General features: G+C 34.6%; 1 protein-coding gene across 9 annotated transcripts in view; it reads left to right on the forward strand.

Annotated features, from left to right (window-relative positions):
* ARHGAP42 (Rho GTPase activating protein 42) overlaps positions 1-16,825 on the forward strand; it is a 287,751-nt gene that overhangs the window by 138,040 nt on the left and 132,886 nt on the right. For 8 of the 9 annotated variants that reach the window (XM_072795140.1, XM_072795141.1, XM_072795142.1 and 5 more), the window contains exon 4: positions 8,593-8,664. The exons of the other annotated variant lie outside the window; for it this stretch is intronic. In XM_072795140.1, the coding sequence (XP_072651241.1) occupies positions 8,593-8,664 (72 nt within the window). The remainder of the gene's footprint in view (positions 1-8,592; positions 8,665-16,825) is intronic. 9 annotated transcript variants of the gene reach the window in all.

The following is a 16,825-nucleotide window of genomic DNA, read 5'->3' on the forward strand; positions in this document are numbered from 1 at the left end:
TTCTAGGAGAAGGTATATTTTTATCGGCATGAGGACATTAATGTGTTACAGGAAAAGCTGTGTTACAGGAAAATCATTGGCCATCTCCTGCAGTGTTAACAAACTTGGATACATCACTGGATGCTATTGGCAGTACCACAGACATATACAAGTTCAGTAGATCCCAGGATTTCCTGAGAATTCCAAAGGCAGAAGACTGTCTGGAGTAACCTACCAGTAATTTTGGAGAATGTTTTTACCCAGTGAAATTCAGCAGTGATTAACCCCTTGAAAAACTGAGGTTGCAGCATTTCTTACATTACCTGTGTTCTTATAGGTAGATTAAACTTCAGTATCTGACTAAAGGTCATGCAGCCATATATTCCCAAAAAAGTGTTTTCCTAAATGCATTCTTTCTGGTCAAAATCAAAAGAAAAGTATTTGTTATGATGAATGTATGAATGTATGTGTAGGATATTTGGAGTATTTAAGTAGCTTGTAAGATGTCAGTTCTATTTTGACTTTCACATACCTACTTTTTTATAGCCGAAAAGTAGTTTGACCTAATTTTTTTGCTGTTTTTTTTTTTTTAGCCACCTTTATTTTAGAATTATATATGTTCAAGTAGTAATTAGGATGATAATATGTAGATACAGGTGTTGAGGAGGCAATATGTTATGGTTATATCTGGTATTTAAAGACATTTTCCACAATGCTTGAATGCTTTAAAATATTCTTAGCATAACCTCCTGTAACCTCCTGTTAAGAGATTGCTGCGAAAGAGGGAATAAAGCAAAAGTAGCTTAAAAGCAACAAAAACCCAAGATAAACAACTTCCATTTCTTGTTCAAATGACTCAATATTCAGGGAATTTCATTTTGTACAACCTAGAGATGATATTATTAGATCGCAGTGGATTATACGAAATTTTGCAATGTACCCCTCTTTCACTATCTTAACTAGATTCTATGAAAATGGCCAATTCTTTCTTGAATGAATGCTTTTCTCCTTCCTCATGAGTGTAGATGGCTTTATTAAAAAATAACAAACTTTAATTTAAGTTAATTTGAATAGTTATAAATTCTAGAAGCAGAGAGGATTTGCCATTTGCCCTAATAAACACTGTTACATTTAAGAAGTCTTGACATTCAGTATATGCTGATGAGATTTCACTCTTATACTAGACTTCCAGTAGCAACTTCTGATCTTATTAAAAACAAAATATATATATAGCTATATGTATACATACATACACCTTTTAATTGGCTTACATGAAAGAATGAATTTAAGAGGGAGCAAGTACAACTTTATACTAATCAACTTAAGACCATTATACGAATAATATAAAATTTAATTTTTGTAAATAAGCATATTATCATCCTTTTTAAAAAGGATTTTATTTGAGAGGAGAGAGAAAGAGAGCACAAGCAAGGAGAGTGGTAGAGGAGAGGAAGAAGCAGGCTCTCTGCTGAGCAGGGAGACCAATGAGGGGCTCAATCCCAGGATCCCAGGGCCATGACCTGAGCTGAAAGCAGATGCTTAACTGACTGAGCCACCCAGGTGCCCAGCATATTATCATCCTTAAACAAAGGGAAACAAAACTGGAGAGTTTGAATAACTTGACCAAGATTACACAGTTTTCAGGGTTATAAACCAAGAATGAAATACAAACTAGTTCACTCTCCTGAAGAGGGAGAAATAAGGGAGGATTCCTAAAGCATCATTCTCCAAAAACTTAAATTTCTTTACCTAGCATATTTCAGTAAGAAAAGTATCATTACTGGTAAAAGTAAAGAAAATATGAAAGTAATATTAAATTTAAGTGAGTGTTGGATCTAAATAGGTGATGTCCAGTGGGGTGGAGTTCATAATGAGACACTGGCTTAATAAGTACAATAAACAACATTCAATATTGAAATAGTAAGTGACATTCAAGTTGAAATTAAATATATTACAGTGGTATTCAGCTAAACTTACATAGCACTTTTTTTCTTTTTAGCTGAAGACTTGGTTTTTCAAGAGTAATTTGCTTACATGCTTACATTAAAGGATATAAAGTAAAAAAGTTTTGGTCTTTGACTTTGTATTGCTTATTATATGAAGGTCTTGTTCATATATTCATACTTTATGTGAGTTTAGCTTTTGAGTTCTAGTTTAGAAGAGCTTGGGCTTTTTGACCCAAGAGAAGGACTGCCTATTGTGTAGCTATGAAGAGGAACTTGACCAGGATGGAGGACTGAGCCTTAGGCTAGCTCTGGACAAGCGGCCAGAACTTCATCCTGAGAAGCTGTTTGGGAGAAGGGAACAGGACAGAAGTTGGAAGAAGGCAGATCATTTGCCTGTAATCCCAAGTGATCTAATTTTCCCAGTTCCAAATACTATTGGGAAAATAATCCATTTTTATCTCAGACTGCTTATAGGTATCTTCTGAATTAACTGTGTTCAGTCTGCTCATGAAATATCTTTATGGTCTTTCCACTGTGTGTGGATTGACTCTGTCGGTATCTCGACAGGAAATTATTTTTGCAATGAGCTATACCATCTAGGTTTTATTTCTGTAAATAGCATCGTCTGTTGTAGCCTTCTCAAGCAGTTGCTTTAGCTAGTACCACAGAATATTATTAAAAAAATTTTTTTCAAAACTTTGAGTCTTTTAGTACTTTGAAAGTTTGTGGTAGAAAATTGCAGTCTTCTATCCTGGTATTATTGAGTAGGTTGAGGATAATGGAACACTATAATCACCGATTAGTGATGGGCTGTGATTGGTATCAACAAAGCTGGATTTTAACAAAAACCTGAAAAGGGGAAAATAAGTAAAAGTCAAAGAATTACCTTTTAGATTTGTTTTATTCCATTGCTGTTCATTTAACGTGACACACGAGTTGTAAGGTTTTCAATAGTGAAGCATTAAAAACAGGAATTAAAAAAAAAGATTTAGTTATTTATTTGAGATAGAGAGAAAACATACACCCATGCAAGCAGGGAAAGAGGCAGAGGGAGAGAGAAGCAGACTTCCCAGTGAGTGCAGAGCCTGATGTGGGACTTGATCCCAGCACCCTGAGATCATGACCCCTGTTGAAATCAAGAGTCTGATGCTTAACCAACTGAGACACCCAGGTGCCCCCAAAATAGGAATTGTTAATAGAAATAGGATAGCACTTGAAAATCTATGATCTGTAGAAAATTATAATTTGTGTGTAGTTAGACACACACATGCACACAATGCAAATGTGTTTGGAGAATTGTTCATCTAATCACATAAGAACTTTCTTTTTGTGGGTGATTTATGAGCACTTCCTGGTGGCTACATATTAGAACCACTTGAAACAGCAAAAGAAAAGGTAAGTAAAAACTTGATTGCCTGGCTTTATAGAAGTAACACACTGCACCCACAGTTCAAGTGTGTTTACTCAGTAAATGCAGTATCATAAAGTATTATCCAATATCAGATTTGCTTCTCTGCTGCAGAAAATAAGTGAAATAGCAGATAATTTGATTTTTTAAATGGACCAATATCTATAAAAATAAATTACTTTTATCCAAAGTTTAGAATTATAAATGGTTAAGAATTGTAAGATATTTAAATTGTAAGATAATAAAATTGTAAGATAATGTAAAATCTTTTTTTTTTTTTTTAAGATAATGTAAAATCTTAAAAAGGTCTTACTTCAATAAATAAAATACAATCAACTTACTAAGACCTTTTTAAGATTTTACATTATCAATATCTAGGGAGAATATTAAAATTGGTTTTGTATTTTTCCTAAAGCCTCTTAGTAAGTTCATGCAAAGTAACACATTCCACAAATATTATGGGATCTTGAATCTCCTGAACTCTGTGACTTCACACCGCCCCCTCCCCCCCAGCCTGGAATTACCTCTGAAAGAAGTTTCATCAAGACTCTTGATGAAAAATCTGGGGAGAAAGAGTTGAAGTGAGCCAGAATTTCATTTCTCTAGATGTTTCTTTAGACCTTATGAAAGTGAAGTCACCAGAATTGTATCCTGGTTCACATTTTTAATTACAGTTTTCTGCACTTTTATATCTCATTTTCCTTTATTATGCAGTAGCAAAAATAGCTGTTGTAAACCTACCAAAAAGTAAGCACCTTCTTTAATATGTACTTGGAAGATTTCAGAATTGAAGAATTTTGTCCATGTGATTGACCAGTTTGTGCGGATGAAAGGCATGCATCCCCTGGGTGATGTACAAAGATAAGGGTCAGAAGAAGCCAAATTGGGTTGTAAATCCACTTTGTGTCCTTTGGAAAATGATGTTGGCATTTCCATTTTGATGTCTTGAGTTTAGAATCAGCTGTGGTGAACAGCGGTTCATTGTACACCAAAAACACATAATATTTTAAATGTAAAACCACACATATGTTATACTGGCTTAAGAAAAAAATAGGTTCTTGGCTATCTACTATAGATTAGTATTGTTTTGTTAAATTAATTTCAATTCAGTTCCTACCTTTGAATAACTACACTTTAATACATGGGAAATTCTAAGACTGAACACATAGTAGACATTGTAAATTCTGTGAAGAAGGAACCATTTTTCGAAAGGCTGCCATATCTCAAATCTATGCTTGTTTTTCAAAAATATGTATATTTCTCTTTTCATTTTTATAAAAACCTTAAGAGGCATGGGGGTGAAGACACTGAGACTTAGCTATTTTGATGCTGAAGTTAAAATGGAACTGGGTCTAGTTTTAATATTCATGTGCTTAAAACATTACAGATAATTTTTAGATTTTGAACTTCATTACTCATATAAAATCAGTTTTAATCTTGATTTTTAATAAATATTATATCTTCTATATCTCCTATATTTCTTCATTTTTTTTGTTTTTAGATTTGCTCATTTTTTTCCTCTTTCTTTCTCCTACTCATTCTATTAATGTGAAACTGAAATAATAAATAAATTTCAGATGTACTAAACAGAAAAAATGAGAAAGGGGAGAAAAACATCTAATAGAAACAACAATAGATACGATTTGTTGAGTGTTTACTATGTGGAAAGTACTATGTTAAATTCATCATAAAATCAAGAACATATATATATCTTTCTTCTGCACTGCATGCTTTTCCTACATATCAGACTTAGTCCTACCCCCTTGCCTTTATTTATGGTGTTCCTTGTTTCTAGAATATTTTTGTCTCTTCAGTGTATCCAGTTCACATTCACCCTCCAAATACTTCCTTGACTCATTTAGTTCTCAAGGATCTTTACTGTTGCTAAAATTCTGATGTATTTATTTATGAGTAGTTCTCAATATCATGTAAAACTAATTGATTTTGTCTTTCAGTTTTTCGAAAAACTTTAGCAGTGTTTTAAGGGCATCAAATATTTGTTGAATGAATAAAATTTTCCTCTCTTCTCAAGTAGACATTAAATTTCTGGAAGGTTTAGTTCATGTCTTAATTTTTTCCTTTTCTCATAGATTTCCACAATGTGCTTGACATATACATAAATACCTAGTGATTGATTGGACATGGGAGAGTCCAGGCTGTCTTCCTTTCAGGACTTTTATGGGAAAATACCTTCTCATAATGTGCATATAGATACACTTTAACTGAAGGGTAATACTGTAGATTCAGATACAGAAATGTATCAGTAGGTAAATACAGAATGAGATTATCTATGTCATTTTGGAGATATTAAAAGGTATAAATTTTGAGCGCTTAACTATATGTAAGGCACTGAACTAAATGTTTTGCATTCATTATCTTAGTCCTTAGAACAAGTTAAGTTGGGGGGGCAGTGGTACAGCGGGCACTCAGAATGATTAAACAGCAGCTTGTTCAAAAGGCTCCAGTTTAAACCCAGGTATTCTTGGTTTTAAATATATGTACTTGTGTTGTATATTGCATATCATCTTACTCAGCGTCATTGTTGGAGTTTTCTATTTGAGAAATATCTCCCTTTTTAAATTCATTAAATTTAAATATATTAGATCGTGCTTATTTCCAGCATAATATAAACATTCAATAAATGTTAGCCTTTATTGTTACCATTTTTCCAAATTACACATAAGTGTAATTTGTAATTCTTCCTCCTCCTCCCTCCTCCTTCCTCCTCCTTCCAGCATAACATAAACATTCAATATGTGTTAGCCTTTATTGTTACCATTTTTCCAAATTACACATAAGTTCATGACACTGTCTTCCTCCTAAGTGAAGGCAGAATCAGGTATTTATTACCTCTGTAAAATCTGGATGTGAGTGTGTTTATGTATTTGGAATTTCATGAGAGCAAAGATTTAGTGTGTGAGAATTAAAAGTGAACTACTTTGCTACTTTCCACTCATCTCTCTCTAGAAAGATGCCTACATAGTACATCAGGAGAGATGCCTGTCTGAGCTCACAAAGGGAATCAGTGATGGATGTCAGAGGTATCTAAAGTTGGTTGTTGATGTCTTAGAAGAGATTTTGAGTATTGATCTACTTTATATGTCTTATTTATTTATTTATTTATTTATTTATTTATTTATTTATTTATTTATTTATGATAGTCACACAGAGAGAGAGAGAGAGGCAGAGACACAGGCAGAGGGAGAAGCAGGCTCCGTGCACCGGGAGCCCGACTGGGATTCGATCCCGGGTCTCCAGGATCATGCCCTGGGCCAAAGGCAGGCGCCAAACCGCTGCGCCACCCAGGGATCCCTACTTTATATGTCTTTATACAAAGATTTTAAGTTTTCTTTTCAAGATCCGTCATATTTTTCTGGGAATTAGAGAATGATAATCGTGGAAGGCACTAACACTCTAGTTTTCATTTTTGGGTTTACTATCTTTGTACACTTAGATATGGAATTTGAGAAATACAACTTAACTAGCCATTAGAAACGACAAATACCCACCATTTGCTTCAACGTGGATGGAACTGGAGGGTGTTATGCTGAGTGAAGTAAGTCAATCGGAGAAGGACAAACAGTGTATGTTCTCATTCATTTGGGGAATATAAGTAATAGTGAAAGGGAATAGAAGGGAAGGGAGAAGAAATGGGTAGGAAATATCAGAAAGGGAGACAGAACATAAAGACTCCTAACTCTGGGAAACGAACTAGGGGTGGTGGAAGGGGAGGAGGGCGGGGGGTGGGGGTGAATGGGTGTTGGGCACTGAGGGGGGCACTTGATGGGATGAGCACTGGGTGTTATTCTGTATGTTGGCAAATTGAACACCAATAAAAAATTTATTATTAAAAAAAACTTAACTAGAGAACAATAAGTTCAGTGAAACTAAGTGAAAGTAAAACATTTTCATTGAAATTTTAGAATTTTGATATAATTTTAGACTTATGGCAAAGTCAGAAGATGATATAAGAAACTCATATATTCTTTAACCTATTATAAAGTAATTATATATTTTAAAAATAGAGTTTTCTCTTCATCTTAGCATTTGCTAATTATATAATGGATCATATTATCACAGTAGTAAATTATAAATTTTGTTAACTATAAATATCCATTCATCTTTATTGAGATATCATGGGCATATAGTACTGTGTTAAGTTTAAAGTGTGTGGGTTGACTTGATACACGTATGTATTTCCAAATGATTACCATCACGGCCTTAGCTAACACTTCCATCCTGTCACATAATTACTATTTTTTTGTGTGAGAACATTAAGAGTCTGTGTTTAATTTGAATGCTTTTTAAAGGTTTCTTCTGTTGAAGATTACCTCCCACCATATTGTTTTTCTTAGAAATGTCTGTTTCTTGCATTTAGTCTCTGGCTCCCACACCGAAAACTCCTTCTTCACAATATTCTTACAGATCCAGAGAAAAATATTTATCTGTTTTAAAGTGTAAGTAAATCACAGTTTGGAGTTTGGAGCTAATATGCTGTTCACTGAAATGAAATCAGGTACTATTTTAGTAGGTTTGGAAATATATGAACATTCAGGCAAATTCCAAGTGTAAGAAATCTGATTAAATAGAAAAAATGAGCCTTATTGTATTTTGCAGCTGTAGAATAACATTCTAGTGGCAAATAGAAGACCTTTATATGGGATCCCTGGGTGGCGCAGCGGTTTGGCGCCTGCCTTTGGCCTGGGGTGTGATCCTGGAGACCCAGGATCGAGTCCCACGTCAGGCTTCCTGGTGCACAGAGCCTGCTTCTCCCTCTGCCTATGTCTCTGCCTCTCTCTCTCTCTCTCTCAATCTCTCTCTCTCTCTCTGTGTGACTATCATAAATAAATTTAAAAATAAATTTAAAAAAATTATTAAAAAAAGACCTTTATATTGTTCAATTTTAAACCGATGTTAAACTGACTGCATTAAACCAATATAATTAAAGGTGTTTGGAAATTTAATATCTGTGCTATTTCTTAGTTGAAACTTAAAATATGAAAGTAAATATTCAGATGAGGATCTCAACATATGTATTTGTTTTTTATTATTCACATTATTGTTGGGAATAAGTGAAATAATTTGTGAAAACAACTTTGCAACGTAGAAAATACTATACAACATATAAGATATTTTTATTTCATTTATAGAAGCTATCAAGAGAACAAAAACTGTTTAAGTAAGTTGAATAAAGGAGCTGGTTTTTTAATATTGCATGAAATTATACAGAAGTTAATGTATTTGCATTTTTAATTTCAGATTCAAAACGCAAATGATGTATTAATTGCTCCACTTGAGAAATTTCGCAAAGAGCAGATAGGTGCAGCAAAAGTAAGTGTTACATTTTATTATTCAGATATTCTCCTGATAATTAAAGATGACATACTTTCAGATGTTACATTTTTGAAATTAGAGTGACCTTTTAAAAAATTTTTTACATCATTCTTAACTTTTGTACAAAGCCTGTTACAAAGACTGGAATTCTTTTATAAACACAAAGGATATTCTTGTACTGCATAGAGAAAGTCAGCATTTATAAGTGAGTTCCTTCCATACCAACAGTTGTAGGAATTTAACTATTTTAAACAGAATGAAATTAAGGTAAAATTGAGGAGCTTTTTTCCTAACCATATAAAATAAAAATTAGGTATAGGGTATACTTAAAACTCAGGCAGTAATTTTAAAAGAACTTTTATTATTTTTTGTATTTTTTCATTATTCATAAAAATGTGTTTGTGAGGGGCACCTGGGTGGTGCTGTTGTTGGTTAAGCATTCCACTCTTGGTTTCAGCTCAGGTTGTGATTTCAGGGTCCTAAGATCAAACCCTGGATTGGGCTCCGTGCTCAGCATGGAATCTGTTTGGGAATCTCTCTCCCTCTCCCTTTGCTCCTCCCACTCATGCTCCCTCTCTTTCAAATAAATAAATAAATCTTTTAAAAAAAATGTGTTCGCGAAAAAACTTTTGACATGTTTCTCAAGCCTTTGCATTAGTGCTTAATTGATTACAGACCAATTAAAATTTCCCTGAGCCTAACAATTTCTGAAATTTACTTGCATCTTCTCTCTTGGGTCTATACTTTACCTGCTCAACATTATATAAGGACATAAAATTTAGGGTTTCCAAAACAGAAATCACCATCTCCCATCCTTCCTCCATCTTTTTTTGGTTTTGGTTTTCCATTTAGTCAATGACATACCCCTTCCCCATTGGAGCAATGTTGTCTGTTCTACTGCAGAATTATTTTTTCTCCTTTCCTCCTTCCCTTCCCCTGAAATAATGAAATAGCTTACTAGTTAGTTTCCACACCTTCATCCTAATTTGTTAACATATTTTTGCTGTCTTCATCATTCTTCAGTGATGAAATTTTCGGTGGTTCTCCTTGAGAGACAGTTTAATTCTAGTAATGAAAGCTTTCCACAGTGTGCCCATTTGCTGTATTTCAATATCTCTCCCTCCTCAGGCACAATTGTCTACCAATCTCTATATACCCTGACTGTGTCTGTGGCTTTACCCAAATTTGTCTCTCCCTAGAATATTTTTTACCCTTTGCTTTGTTGAAGTCCTGTTAACCCTCCATGGCTTCATTCATATCCCAGCATCAGAAAGAAGCTTTCTTTATATGGGCTTTTCCTCATCTTATGTGTTCCCCTTCCAGAATTGATTATCTTTCTTACAGAATCAAGTAATTTTTTTGCTTATTTCCTATAAAAAGCTACCACAGTCTGTCTTGAATTAGTTTTATGTACATATCTCTATAAATTATAAGCTATTATCAAGTTAGAGAGTAAACCAGAACCATTTTTATGTTAATTATTTAAGCAAACATTTATCAATATCATAGTTGGCCCACTTTTGGTAACCATGGTGTTCGATAAGATTAAGGGATACAATTGTAAACAAGACAGACTTGCCTGCTGCCATTGTGTCCCTTATTATCTTTTGTGGAAAGCAGACACCAGAGTAATTACAAATGCACTGAGGATTGTGATGCACGAGTAAAGAGTGCTTTGTGAGAGTATAATTAATAAAATTGACTTTGTCCAGAGACCCAGGAAATGCATTCTGGAGGAAGTATTGGTTAAACAGAGAACTAAATGATAAATAGCTAGAAACAGGACTTTAGGGGCAGGAAGGGAAGAACTTTTCGTATTCCCAAAGAGGGAACAGAGGGGTATGAATAAAGGCCATAAAGGAGGAAAGAGCCTAGCATTTTAGAAGTAGAAGGTCCACAATGTTAGGAGTAAAGAGAATGATAGAGACAGAGGGCATGTACACAGTTTTATTAATGGTCCATAGTTTTTTGCTTCTTATTCTAAGGGTACTGACAATCCAAAGAAAAGTCAAAGCTGGAGGAGTGATAATTGCATTTTATTTTATTTTGTTTTGTTTTTTATATTTGCATTTTAAAACTTGCAGGCCATGCAAGAATCCGAGAGGATAAGACTACTGTGGGAAAACCAGTTTGAGGGCTACTGGATAATGACTTTAGATTCAGAAAGTGATAGTGGCTATGGAAACAAAGGCATATATTTTAGAGGTAAAATGGGAAACGTAGGAAATGGGTTATATACTGTGAAGTGAGGGACAGGACAATTCAAGGATTACTCTTAGGATTCTAGGTTGGGTAACTGGGTGAGTTTCGGAGCCACTTACTGAGATACACAACTTTACAGTTAAAGGCAAAAATGATGAGTTTGGCTTTTAGACATAATGGATTTGAGGTTCCTCTAAGACATCCAAGTGGAGATACTGAGTTGGCATGTGTATCAGATCTGAATTAGAAATACACATTTGGGAGTTATTGTACTCTAGGTGATAATTAAAATCATGGGGTAAGATTAGATTCTTTCTGGGAAAGAATAGAATGAGAGGAGGACCGAGGTCTAAATAATCTGAGAACTTAATATTTGAGGTTTTGGGAGAGAAAAATAGGACAAGTGAAGAGGTTGAGAAGGGCAGAAGAAGGAAGAAAATAAGAATGTTTAGTGTGCTCAGAGCAAGGATGGGTTTGTTTCAAGGATAATAGTAGCTAATCCTCATTGACATGGATATTGTAGGGATTTTCACTGAACTGCTACATCTGTGAATTAACTAAGTTCTCACAGGCAACACGTGAGGTGACTGTAGGTGTTTACCTGCTCTTAACAGTGATTCACCTCATTGTATCCATGAGGTGACCTCAACAGATCACAGAGCTAGGAAGTCAAACTATGTATCTGAAATTAAGCCATTCCACTTTAGAGCCTCAATTTATAATGTTTCACTTCCGTGATATTTTTGTAAAATTAAAGAGCTTTGCAGGGCGCCTGGGTGGCTCAGTTGGTTAAGCGTCCAACTCTTGGCTGCGGCTCATGTCATTTTCTCAAGGTCCTGGGATTGAGCTCTGCCTGGGGGCTCCACGCTCAGTTGGAAGTCAGCTTCAGGATTCTTTTTCCGTCCGCCCCTCCTCCTGCTCCCTGCTTATGCTCTCTCTCTTTCTCTCTCTCTCTCAAATAAATAAAAATCTTTTAAAAAAATCAAAGAGTTCTGTGAAAAATTCTTTAGTACAAAATATTGCAAATTTCCGGTCCAACTAAAATATAATAGATTTCAGTTGTGTATGAATTATTCTTTCTTAAAGATTTAAATTAGCTATAGTTAAAATAACATGAATAATTGCACCCATTTTATTTTGTTATTTTTTATTTTTATTTTCATTTAATTATTATTATTTTATTTTTTAAATATCTCAGTTGCTGGGCCTGTCAGCTGAGAGCACACACAGTATACTGTTATGCCTTTGCCTAGTCATTGGGAGAGGTATTTTAAACTTGCTGTTAAATGAGTTCAAATGAAATATTGAACCTAAACATCATTGCACTTGCCTTTTAGTTGGGGTGATTCTGTGTACTGACGCTCTTAGTACTAAATTGTTTGTAAGCTGCTAAGTAATCCTTGTTCAGTAGTCTCTAAAAACCAGGCATTTTTTTTCTGAAATATATGTAGAGGTCAGTTTATTTTTGGTATTGCAGAAATGTCATTAGAAATAAAAATATTTGAAGGTGTTTATTTTTTCTGTTGCTTTATTCCCTGTTCTACCAGTGTATATTCTTGGTAAATAGAGTTAAGTCTACAAATGACACTCTGCTGCTTTTTACAATCTGTACAGTAGAGGTTTCCAGCAAGTGTGTTTAGGCTGATGACCATGGAAGGCAGGAGTGTCAGTAGACTCTTTGATTGCAGTCAGTGATCACCTCAGCTTGGGCCCAGTGGAAAATAACTTCACATCACAACCTATTTAACTGAAGTGGACAGTCAGTGGACCACAAACATTTCTCTTGTAGTTTGCTCTATGGACATTGAGACACCTGATACTTTGCTGTGTGAGGTACAGTTGTGGGGAACAAGCACCATTGAGACCCATTAGAAAAGATTAGTGATGTGGGTTGCTGAGCTGAAGGATAGAGAAGATGGTTCCTATTTTTTGAATAGCTAAAATTATCTATATACAGTTGTAAAAGTGTATTTATTTAGAGGTTCTTAGTGTGCTGGTAGATGCAGAATGGGATTGTTTGCGGGTTTGACATATAACAGGTGTCAGAGTATAGAACTGAATGTTTGGTTTCTTTAATTTGTATCCTGTTACAGGGACACCTGGGTGTCTCAGTGGTTGAGCATATGCCTTTGGCTCAGGTCATGATCCCAGGGTCCTGGGATTGACTCCCCCATTCGGGCTCCCCACAGGGAGCCTGCTTCTCCCTCTGCCTATGTCTCTGTCTCTCTCTGTGTATCTCTTATGAATAAATAAAAAAAATAAAAATAAAAACTTTGTATCCTGTTACACTGTTGGCTTCAATTCTAGAAATGAGCAGAGCGTAGGTATCCAGAATGATTAATGCAAACTAAAATTTCACATTAGAAATATATCCAGAGCAGCATTATAATAGAGCAAAATGGATTATAACTTGTTTTTACACTTCTTGTATAAATTGACGACTATATTTGATTGCATTCAAAATCTCTCCTTGCCCCTGGAGAGAATCCATTTTAAGTCCTATCTATACCTATTATGACAAACTGGCTAACTCTAAAATATAAGTAGAACTCTGAGTTCTTACTCAAAGACAAATACATTAGGAGAAATAATGTAGACATACATACATACCAGCCTCTTACATATTTTAAGAGAAGGAATTAACTTTCAGGAGACCAAGGACCCATTTTCCACGTGTAAACAGACTGAGCAGCTAGTTATTGGTACAGTGAGGATTAGAACTTAATTCCTCAGACCAATATTTTTTTGAGTCCTCCACTACTGTTCTTTAAAATACTCAATTGTGTAATATTTTATTTTCCTTACCTTTAGCAAACAAATGATTCCATGCGAAATGTATATTGATTATAAAAATGTTTCAAGTATGCCCACTTTGTTTATGTTTCAAACTTGCCCACTTTGAATCAAGCCTAGTTAAATGTATTTTGTTTGATTTTTAATTTTCCTCAGCACACAGTAGGCACTTAATACTGACTTAGTTCAATAGAGATAAGAGACTTAAGAAATACTGCCCATAAAAGACATTTCCATTTCTATGGGAAATATCTTTCAAGACTAGTTTTCATTTTTCAGTAGACCTTAAAAGAAATCATATGAATATTGTTCTATGGTTTTGATAGAAAAATAAACAAGATAATATTAGTCATTTCATAATAGGACTTGATTTTCCTTATATTGTTTTCATGTTGAAGACTGTAATGGAACCTGATGATTCTTTTTCTTTGTTTTCTCCATAGTAAAGTTTGGCTCTGTCTCTGAGCATTTATTATTTTTAAACCTGTCTTACACATGTAATTAATTTTAGCATATAGTGTCTAAAATCTTTGGAGAATTGTAATTAATTTGTTATAGTCTTGGATTTCTATCATGTGAAAAATAGCTTTAATTTGCTGTCTAAAATATACAAATGTCATAGGGAATCTACAAGGATTACAGATGCTTTACTTATTCCAAATTATAAAGTTTTTTCCACTTGACTGAGTAATCTAATTTAATGGGTAATAGTTTGGACTCCTAATAGGAACAATCTAAAAAAATGTGATTTGTAGCATCTGAGTGTAGATTTATAGATTACTTTACTTTTCCTCCAGTTATCAACAAGTTCTCCAGAGGATTGTCAGGATTGGTTTTTTATGTGCTGCTGATGGTTGCTGAGCTGAGTCTGTTTCCTAAACAGATATCCTCTGGGGCTGAATTTTCAGGGCAAATTATAAACCATTTGGTAGTTGTTTTAAAATTACTTGTAATTCTCTTGATTGTACTTTCTGTCATTAGAACCTATTATATGGAGTTTGAGAATTGTTTATTTTTGTTATTTGGTCATCTTGTTTTTTAAATGACAAAAATAATAATTGCCCTTCATACTAGGTAACCAAGTACTACTTTACTTGAAACTCATTTAATCCTCACATCCAGCACATTAGATAGGAAAACTGTTACACACATTTTATAAATGAAGAAGCTGAGATGCAGAGAAGATAAGTAAATGGGCTGAGGTCTTGTACTTAGTAAGGAGTACATTCATTTTTTAAATAGAGATGATATAAAAACTATTCAGTTCTTTAGTAGCACCACTACATATTTGGTACTCAAGAAATATAAACTAATTCTTTTATTCTTAAGGAAGGAAAATTGGCTGGTTAGCTCTTTTGGAGAGCAGGCTAGTGTCTTATAGTTTACCAGCAAGTTCTACAGAGTCATATAAACTTGAGATCAGGGATCCCTGGGTGGCGCAGCGGTTTAGCGCCTGCCTTTGGCCCAGGGCACGATCCTGGAGACCCAAGATCAAATCCCACATCGGGCTCCCGGTGCATGGAGCCTGCTTCTCCCTCTGCCTAGGTCTCTGCCTCTCTCTCTCTCTCTGTGTGACTATCATAAATAAATAAAAATTTAAAAAAAAAAAGATTTAAACTTGAGATCAAGACCTGACACATAATACTCATAGGAACTGTGAACTTGGGTAAGTTAATTACTTTTTTTGCCTTTCCCCATCTGAAAAAAAAAAAAAAAAAACCAGACAATCATAAGACCATCTTCATAGGATTAATGTGATAACATAATTTGACATTTCACATAAATTTCTTCACATAATTTCTTCTACATAGTAAGTGCTAAGATGTTAATTCTTCTTATAGCTATTAATTAGTATTCATGTTATATACTTTCTGTTAGTATTAAAGTACTGCAGTAAAAAGATCATTCTTCATGTAGTTTAATTTGTCTTATTTTGTTTTCTAGGCAGAGACAAATCAGTATGGATATGTTGACTATTAAATGCGGTTCACAAGGTTACTAAGCAAGAGGGCCTTATCTGGACATTACTTATAATTAATAACATTGTAAAATTTGTGAAGCACTATTACTTACAACAGCCCTACAAAGTAGGAAGTTAGGAAGTATCGTTTTCCATAGGACTAACCTGATATCCAGAAAGATCAAGTAGGATTGCCAACAGCCCAGAGGTACGCATGGACTTTAGCTGGGGACTCAAGTCTAAGCTTTCTGCTATCTAATTCAATAATTTGGGCAACATACGATATCTGCCTTTATCATGGGGATGTAAATACATTTTTTCGGTAGTTTATAGTGTGTTTTCATCAATCTTACAACATCTTGTGTGGTATTAGCTCTAATTGACCCCATTGCCACCAACTAGAAAAACAAACCAGATCACATCCTGTGGAGATGGGTGAGTCAGTAGTTGTCTCTTTACTTGACAAGTGATGCCATTTAGTGTCTGTACACGTTTCAGAAACTGTTGCGGCATCATGCATTTCAGAGCTTGCTGGTCTACTATAAAAGCTGAGCCTCCCATAATAAGAATTGTGCATAGGGACATAACCTAAAGGCTGTACAACTCAATCAATATATATTTATTACATCATTATATGTTAAATGTATATGTGTGTTTACATACATACAGAGATCATTATAACTTCATTAAGTAGCTGTCAGTATGCTCAGACAGGAGGATAAACTCTCATGTTATAATTTAATTATAATAAATTGAAGATAAGATTATCACTTTCTTTCCTCCTGATTATCCTTACGTTCATTCCTAAAGACTGATACCTAGGAAACGTCTTAAGCATCCTCCCTAATTGAATTTTTACAAAAGATCCCTATCCTAATTTTTAAAAGATTGATTGTTTCATTGACTTGAGAGAGAGAGTGAGCAAGCATGGGAGGGGTGCAGAAGGAGAAGAGAGAGGAAAAGAATATCAAGTGGACTCCCTGGTGAGTGTGGAGCCCAATGCAGTGCTTGATCTCAGGACCCTGAGACCATGCCCTGAGCTGAAATCAAGAGCCAGATGCTTAAACAACTGAGCCACCCAGGTGCGCCCCCCAACCCGCCTTTACGCAAAATTTTTAGGTCAGATATATAGCTTATTAAATTTTAACACAATTTACAAGAGCCTTACATTAACAGTAATTGATGAAATGTAGTAGAGCCTCC

Source organism: Canis lupus, chromosome 23 (assembly GCF_048164855.1).
Source record: "Canis lupus baileyi chromosome 23, mCanLup2.hap1, whole genome shotgun sequence".
In the NCBI taxonomy this organism is placed as follows: Eukaryota; Metazoa; Chordata; class Mammalia; order Carnivora; family Canidae; genus Canis; species Canis lupus.